This window comes from Rhinolophus hipposideros (assembly GCF_964194185.1).
Source record: "Rhinolophus hipposideros genome assembly, chromosome: 23".
Taxonomy (NCBI): domain Eukaryota; kingdom Metazoa; phylum Chordata; class Mammalia; order Chiroptera; family Rhinolophidae; genus Rhinolophus; species Rhinolophus hipposideros.
The window spans coordinates 8,029,703-8,039,215 of record NC_138069.1 but is presented as its reverse complement, the minus strand read 5'-3'; the positions used below and the strand labels follow the sequence as shown (position 1 = coordinate 8,039,215).

General features: G+C 36.2%; 1 protein-coding gene across 1 annotated transcript in view; it reads right to left on the bottom strand.

The window, feature by feature from the left end:
- Positions 1-1,571: 1,571 nt before the first annotated feature.
- Positions 1,572-9,513, bottom strand: part of CHSY3 (chondroitin sulfate synthase 3) — a gene marked incomplete at its 5' end in the record, with an annotated part of 252,825 nt that continues 244,883 nt past the window's right edge. Inside the window, one exon of the mRNA XM_081034871.1 lies at positions 1,572-3,975. Coding sequence (XP_080890997.1) covers positions 2,413-3,975 — 1,563 coding nt within the window. The 3' untranslated portion in view covers positions 1,572-2,412. The remainder of the gene's footprint in view (positions 3,976-9,513) is intronic.

The window sequence follows — 9,513 nt, the reverse complement described above, 5'->3', positions numbered from 1 at the left end:
AATTTTACTAGTATAATTCCAATAAATTTTCAGTCAGAAAATATTTCAGTACCTGAAAAAGAATCACAGGAAATCTTAACGCAAAGTTATGAAATAGAATGTAAATATATCTATATTACTTCCAGTATAGTGTGCATATGCACGATTAAGTTCAAATGAAATCTCTGCATTCTCCTACTTAATCAGAATGATTGCATCAGTATAACGGGAGAATGTCACTTCATCCCTGGGCAAGTGCCTCATGGCTCTCTGAGACTTGAGTTTTAAATGAGATCTTTACATACTCCTCTGTAAAACTCCTACTTCACTTGTCTAAGTTAAAGGAAAGAGCAGGGCCTGGTTTATTTTCTTCATTAATAAAATCATTAATAATTGTTATTTAATAATACATCTTCCCAAATGACTATCTTTACTGTATGTTAATATATTTACTGTTCAGGAAAATAAAACCTGTAAAAGAGCAAAATCACGCAATGTAGGGAAATAAGCTATTAAAGTAAGGGGTTGTGAAGGCCAGAGACAATATCGGAGCAGAGATCAACTCTGAATTATTGGCCCTGTCAAACATTTTAACATCTAAAAATAGCATTAATTCCTGTCTAATGAGTATGACAATAAGATTATATGTTATACTCAAGAGTGCCATTGTGTTTGCTGCAATATTAAGCAACGTTACTTTTTTGATGCCCCAAAAATATCTTCACTAAAAGAGATTGTTACCATGTAAGGAACCCATCACTAAAGCAAATGCTATGTGACCTCCTGGCAATCAGTTCTAAATAATGGTAACAACTTATAACAATTGTCTTTCAAATAAATTTTGATGCAAATTTTAGTCTTATTGTGTGAAAAAAAATCAGAGTGTAGAACAGTACATACAATAATGCTACATTTTGTGTATTGTATAAAGGGTGAAAAAATAAAATGTATCTTTTCTGCTTAGGAAACTCTGGAAAGACATGCACATAAACATACATACATAGAGGTTATGTGTGGTTGAGGGTAAGTCTGGGTGGAATAGGACCCATAGTGTAGACATTTGAAAATTTTGGAAACATGCAAATGCATTGCATACTTACATTTTCATTTTCTCTTACATTTCTTAAACGAGATTATATTCTACAAACTGGGTACCATTGATTTAGTTTTAAGAAAGAATGGTAGGGGAAGTTAGATGAGATATTTTCCTATGTGTTTTATATAGTTGCACAATTATAATTGTAAAATTAATGACATATTCATAACTTCCCCATTGATTTTGTATTGTTGAACCATCTACCAACCTATATTAAATGCTGTTTCTGACCTGTTCTTGGTTCAGTTTGATCACAAAGCTGAAGAGATTGAGGAGGAGGAATGCTTCTTCTGGACTGCAAATTATTGAATAAAGAAACTACTCATTTTAGTCACTTATGAAGGTCAGAATTTAAAGCATAATAATACAAATAGCATGCCCATAAGCTCTTATTAGCTTTTCCAGTCTGAGTAGCAAGCACATTCTGGTGGCTATGACCACCAAGAAATACATCAAATATGACTAAAAGGAAACAACACAACTTTTCAGTGTTTTTGAAAAAGAAAACTGTTATACCTGTGTTTTATTATAAATAAACAGGTTTTGTCATATTTTATCTTCTTGCCAGCAAATGAAGGACATTGTTTCATAAAGCTTCTAAAATGTACATGAATATTTAATTAAATCATATTTCCTTGAGAAAATAAAGTTCATTCGCATTTATACCAGACAGTTGTGAGGAGTACATAATATTCTTAAGACCAGGGTAGCCAGTACCGGTTGCTTGTGGAACAAAACTCCTCAATTTTTAAAACATTTTTTTAAAAAATAAACATACAATCATAAGTGTTCATTTACTTTAAAAATTCTAAAGATGAAGAAAATTATTGTCTATATATTTAAGTCCTTGTATAAATTACAAAACTCAAGTTTATGTTACAGAGTCCCTTCCCCATAGGAAGCATAAAGCACTTTTGTGGTACCTTTCACCAGTAAATATTTGTATCACATTGAATTTGACAAACAAAATAAAAGTCGATATTGCAACTATAAGCCCCCAGAGAACATTCTTCTAAGCTGTCTCTCATGATGAATGAGCTTCGAAAGTCATTTGATTGCCACGATTGAACTCAATCTCAAATAAAGATATATAAAAGTAATACACATATTGACTTCAGTAGAAATCTGAAAAATCAGTGAACTGCAGACTCTTCTTGCTTGAGGTCCACAAACACCCTTTGGAAGACAACCAAGAGTAGTTTAAGACCAGGACAACAAAATAAAATTATGACAACAATAATTATAATAATAAAAATAACAATAATAAAATAAAAATAACAACAACCAACAATGAGGTAAACTCCCCTTTAAAAAGGCAATATGTGTTGCCTGGACTGTCAGGAGAGAGTTCGATTGTACCTGACACCCAAATGTTTTTCCAACCAGAGTTCAGCCAGTTGCACGGTGGAGGCAAAAGTACTTGCCTTGGATCCTAAGCACATCTTATACTGCTTAGGGTCCAAGTTCGGATCACAATGCACTGGATGGAAAATATGCACTACTCCTATTTCTTGACTTCTGAAGGGTCTTAAGCCAGATCGAATAACTTTATTGTAGAGATCTACGTCTTCCAGTCCCCAGCCTTGTATTGAGGTATCAAATCCACCTGCGCCCAGAAGATCACTTTTATAAATACAGGTAATTCCATATCCATAGTCTCTCCAAAACCCAGTCTTCGTTGAGAAGACAAAGTCATCATCAGTGGGAGGATTTCCGCCCTTGGTTACCTTTGGGTCATACTGGCTAAAGATGATAGGGTAGTACACCTGTTGTCCCTGAATTGTATTGTCTCTACATCGTCGGAGAAAGTCTCCTCTGAAGATCAAGTCAACGTCACAAAATAGCAGCAAAGTATCATTGTCAAACTGGGAAGAAGCCATTTCAAGACCAAGACCTCTGGAGAACTCTCCCTTCATGGGGATCAGGGTCATTTCTGCTTTAGGGTACTTGTTCTGATATTCTTTTATCAGCTCAATATGCTTGTTGGAGTCTTGGCCAGAATCCCTACTGAAAAGGATGATGACCAGTTTTACATTCTGCTTTGGGATAAGACAAGTATTTTCAAAGTTCTCCATGAATCTCAAGAAAATATCATACCTTCCAATGAGAGGAACGAGAATGTGTATTTTCTTTTCATTGTGCCCTCCCATTTCTTTGGCACCTTGAAAAGAAGACAGTATCTTTAAAGAATTAGATATAAAGGAGAATGACTGCGTGTCACTGTTAATACTCTCTACAAGACTGTTGACATCCAGCTCTTCAGTTTCTCTGAAGAAAGGTTTGCTAAACAACTGCTGAAGATAGGCATGACGTCTCACAGGCACGGTCAGTTTCCTCCCCTTGTGTCTTTTGTACAAGAGGAGTAAATCCAAAATGTACTCCACCCCATGCATGGGGTCCACCCTGCGGTAGCCATACTGAATTTCTTTGAAGTCAATGACCCGTCCTCTGCTCTTGGCATTCTCGTTGATCATCTCCATCACTTGCAGGACGGTGTCATCCAGCGCTGCTCTGAGCATGCTGCTGACGCCCTGACGAGGAGGCTGGTTCTCGGAAGCCGAGTAAAGGAGCTTCCCTGTCAGGAACTCCCATTCTATCACCTCGTCTCTCTCGCGAGGCTGGAAGTGGTTGAAGGAAGGCACCACTCCCAGCTGCTGATCCTCTTTGCTCACTTCACTGTTGCTGAGCCTGCTCATCAACGCACTCTCCCGGTGGAGCTGGATGGTGCGGTAGCGAAGTTCTGAAATTTTGCGGCTGAGCATGTAGTTATGAAGCCTGTACTGGTAGGCAGGCCTTTTGTTGGGATGAAGCGTTATGGCTGCGTGGATTTTGCTATTGTGAAGGTCTTGGATATAACCCTTTCGGTTGTGTTCATAATTTTCATGAAACAGTTGCTGCATCTGAAAAGCACAAGGAAATCAGGATGTTAGAATACATTTGAAAAGGAATAAAGCAATACACTGAAACATTGAAATTAAAATATTTCATAAAATTTAGTTATATGGTATTTCGTAACAAAATGACTTGTAACATTTATATTTATTTATTTATTTTTTTTTTATTAATTAATTTATTTATTAGTTTCAGGTGTACAAAACAAGGTAATACTTAGACGTTCATCATTTATATCCCTCATACTGTGAACCCCCCTCCCCCATCCACTATCCCTCCGACCTCACACTGAACCATCACATTATATATATAAAATTATAGTTGGCATTCATTAATGTTTAGCTTCTGATGTACAATGCCATGATCAGGTATCCACAGTATCCCTGAGGTGGTCTCCCAAATAGGACGCATGTCCATCGGATACCCAACAAAATCTTTACAACATTATAGAATACCTTCCCCAAATTAATTTTCAAAAGAAAAACCCTGAGGCCATCTTGTGGTTACCAGCTGCTTCCAAATCCCTTCACCTTTCCCCTTATCCCCAACCCCCTCCCACACACCCATCTAACCACTCTCGGTTTTTTCTCTGCGTCCCCAAAACTGACTCTGATTAGTTCATTCACATAGTCTTTTCTTTAGATTCCATATATAAGTGAGATCATATGGTACTTGTCTTTCTCTTTCTGACTTATTTCACTTAACATAATGTTCTCTAGATCCATCCATGTTGCTGCAAATGATAAGATTTCTTTCTTCTTTATGGCTGCGTAATACTCCATTGTATAAATGTACCACAGCTTCTTAATCCAGTCATCTACCGATGGGCATTTTGGTTGTTTCCATATCTTGGCTATTGTGTAAAGTGCTGCAATAAACATAGGAGTGCATACAGATTTTTGAATTGGAGTTTTGGATTTCTCCGGGTAGATGCCTAGGAGTGGAATTACTGGATCATAGGGTAGTTCCATTTTCAGATTCTTGAGATACCTCCATACTGTTTTCCATAGTGGCTGCACTAATCTGCAGTCCCACCAACAGTGCACTAGCGTTCCCTTTTCTCCACATCCGCGCCAGCATTTGTTGTTTGTTGATTTATTGATAATAGCCATTTTGACTGGAGTGAGGTGGTATCTCATTGTGGTTTTTATTTGCATTTCTCTGATGGTTAGTGAGGTTGAGCATTTCTTCATATGTCTTCTTGCCTTCTGTATGTCCTTCTTAGAGAAATGTCTCCCCAAGTCCTCTGCCCATTTTTTAATTGGGTTGTTTGTTTTTTTGGAGTTGAGTTGAGTAAGTTTTTTATAGATTTGTGATATTAATCCCTTATCAGATATATCATTGGCAAATATCTTTTCCCATACAGTAGGATCCCTTTTTGTTTTATTGATGGTTTCCTTTGCTGTGAAAAAACTTTTTAGTTTGATGTAATCCCACATGTTTATTTTTTCTCTTACTTCGCTCGCGCGAGGGGATATATCAGTGAAAATCTTACTCCGGGTAATGTCCATGAAGTTTCTTCCTATATTTTCTTCTAGATATTTTATGGTTTCAGATCTTACATTTAAGTCTTTAAGCCATTTTGAATTTGTTTTTGTATATGGTGTAAGGAGGTGGTCCAGCTTCATTTTCTTGCATGTGTCCGTCCAGGTTTCCCAACACCACTTATTGAACAGACTATCTTTACCCCATCGTACATTCTTGCTTCCATTGTCGTAGATTAGATGGGCATATAGGCATGGATTTATGTCTGGACTCTCTATTCTGTTCCATTGATCTATGTATCTATTTTTATGCCAGTACCATGTTGTTTTGATTACTGTAGCCTTGTAGTATAGTTTGAAATCAGGTATCGTTATACCTCCCACTTTGTTCTTATTTCTCAAGATTGCTGAGGCTATCCGGGGTCTTTTATGGTCCCATATAAATTTTAGGATTATATGTTCTATTTCTGTGAAAAACGTCATTGGTAGTTTGATAGGAATTGCGTTGAATATGTATATTGCCTTAGGCAGTATGGACATTTTAATTATATTAATTCTTCCTATCCATAACATTTATATTTAAAAGACATGAAAATAATTTTAAAACATCAAATTCGTATGCTCAGTGCTGCATACTAACCTCCAGTCAATCATATGCAAATACTACACACTAACCTCCAGCTTTGTATTTTGAAGTAAAGAATCTTTGTCCCTCTATTTATTCTGAAACCAACCCGAAATATCAAAGAAAACAAGACTTGAATATATCCATAACCCCACAACGGACCACTGTGAAGGAGAAGGAGGGTGGGTAGAGCATGGATTTCCCAAAATACTCAATGCCCTGTTGCTTGGAGTCACAATATCAGCCCCAACGCAATATCAGCATCCTGATACACTGTCTTTACAGAATAAGTTCTTGGGAAAGTAAGGTGGGACAGAAACTCTATTGATCCACACTATTGATTTAAAGGCTCATATCCAAAATTAGACGTGCTTGACAGCTTTGTGCCCCAGAAAGCCTCTCTCCTAGTCCACTGCGAACTCACTGCCTCAGAAACGAAAGTGAGAAAAACATAGAATTATGAGATCACCCTTCAAACTGCCAGCTGACTCCTCCTCTGCCAGTCAATAAAGAAACCTTCATCACACTCACTGGAGATAAATACCAAAGGAGGAGGAGAAGGAGAAGGGGGACATATCTGTGAATATAATGATGAACAAGGAGAAAGGAATACTGTAAACTTAAGAACACATATACAAAGCAAGCAAAAATTATAGACCAATCCAATAAACAAAGGAAATACAATCTCCATAAAAAGACTGTCAAAGAATAGATAAATGAGCTTAAAGAAGATAATAAAACCATTGATAGTGATCTTACAAGAAGCATAAAAAGAGATTTGTGGAAAACGTAGAAAGAAGAGACTTGAGAAAATTTAGCAAAATGATACAAATATAAAAGACAGGTTAAAAGTTTGGAGATGTATATGTATACACACATATATTTCTCTATATGTATATATATGTATATATTCAATGAAGATTTAAAAATTTGGATATCTATTTAATGCTATTAAATAAAAATTAAAGGAGATAAAAAATATGTATGTAAAATACGTCTGAGGGACCGATTGTCCTTAAAATAAAGGCAGATATGTATCTATGTGCAATCAGGCAAAGAGAAAAACAAAACAAAATAAACAAACAGAACCCATTTTGGCTCTAAGTAGGGAAAGGATGAATCTTGCTATAACATTCTCCATAGCAACATTCAATTCCGAAAAACAGTAGAACACAGCCTCGGAAGACCCCAAGGAGGCAAACTAATGACTCATAACTTCATATTTAATCAAGCTAGAGCTCAAGGTACCCCAACCAAGCTAGAGCTCAAATTTTATTGCAAAAAATAAATAGCTCCTAACATGTAAGAACTTGGGGCAGATTTATAGTGATACATTCTTTGACATTCCCCCCATTGAGATGGGGGGTGTCTGTGTCTCCTGCTCTTGAATCTGGGTGACTCTGTGATGACTTACAGTAATAGACCACAGCAGAAGTGACACTGTACCAGTTTCCAGATTAGCAACTTTTTGTCTTCTGGAGTTCTCACCCTGCAGAAGCCAGCTGCTAAGTAAAAAGTCTGAGTTTCTTAGTTTCCCTGTCTCTGGCCAGGACCTTCAGTGAAATGTGGTATAGCAGAACCTTTGTTCCAATCCCAGAGTTAGGGAAGAAGTTGTCAGCATCTCTTTTTAACACACTAAAGAAGTTCCTTTCTAATTCTAGTCTGCTAAGAGCTTTTATAAATGAATTTTGATGTTGGTCAAATGTTTTTTCCGTACCCAATGAAAAGATTTTATGTCTTTTTTTCCTTTTAAGGTGAATAGCACTGGTTGATTTTCTAATATTAAACCACTTTTTCATTCCTTGACTAAACTCATCATGATCCTGCTGTATTATCCTTTTTTACATATGGCTGGACTATATTTATGTAGGATATACTGTGAGATACCAATTCTCTCCAACTTGATATGTAGATTCAACACAATTGTAGTAAAAATCCCATCATTAAAAAAAGTTGCTGTTAATACTAACAAGTTCATTCTGAAATTTATATAAAAATGAAAAGTCAAGGATACTTAGAACAATCTTAAAAAAATACACTACAAATAAAAAGTTAAAGAAATTTAGACAGTTTGAGATTGGTACAAGGATAAAAGAACAAATGACCAAAATAATACATAAATAAACCTCCACACGACTTATGACTTATCACTTGACTTATGACAAATATGACACTGGAGATTGGAAAATGGGTGGTTTTTCAGTAAACAGTTCAAGGTTAGTTGAATATTCATAAAGAAAATAGTAAAAACTGACCCCCCTACATTGCAGTTTTAAAAAATCCATTTCAGGTGGATTGTCAATATAAACATAAAAGGTGAAACAATAAAATTTCTAAAAGTTAACACAAGAAAATATCTGCATGAATTTGGGTTCGGTGAAGATTTCATAATGAGACACAAGCATAAAAATAGACTGATAAATTGGACTGCATTAAAATTAAGAACTGTGTTCCTCAGAAACACCATTAAGAGATTATAAAAGGTAAACTACAGAGTGGGAGAAAATATTTTTAAGAGATCTCACCAAAAAGGACTAAGTAATGAATCTGTACAAATTAGTAAGAAAGAAGGGCAAACCCAGCTGAAAAAAGGGAAGAAAACCTGAATGGGCACTTCACCAAAGAGAATATGCAAATGTTTGATCAACATACAAAAATATTCTCTAGTTCATTAGTCATCAGGCTGATACAGCTGAAAGTCACGTGTGATAACATTATGGACCTACAAAAATGGCTAAAACTGAAAAGACTATAAAGCACCGTCAGAACTTGGAACTCTCATACACACTGGTGAGAATGGAACTTGGTTCAACCACTGAGGAATACTGTACCAACTAAAATGACCACATATAGGTCCCGTGACTCAGTATTTCTACTCTCAGATATATGTCTGACACAAATGCATACATTCATTCACCTAAAATACACATATAAGAATTTTCATAGTAGCATTATTCAAAATACCCCCAAACTGAAAGCAACCCAAAAGAACATCAAGAGTATGACAGATCAATATAGGTTATTCATACAATGGAAAACAATACATTAAAATAAATGAAATACTATTATAACAATATGGGCAAATCTCACAAACAAGTGGAAAAAGCCACATACAAAACCATACATTTGTTTGATTCTGTTTATATGATATTCAGAAACAGGCGACGCTCACCTATGCTGTTAGCTGTTAGAATAGTGATCACAAATCAAGAATGGGGGCAGGGAGCTCAAGAATGCTGTTAATGTTTTATCTGTTGATCAGATCATGTGCGGGGACGGAGTCAGGAGTGCAGTTTCCAGGCTCTTGACCTCACGTGGAAAGGTGCTGGCTCAGGTAGTAAATGGTCGTCAACTGTGATTGGATGGCCATCAGCTATGGCTAGTTGGCTGTCAGCTGTAACCAGTGAGCCATTGGCCACTAATATAACTGCAGTGGC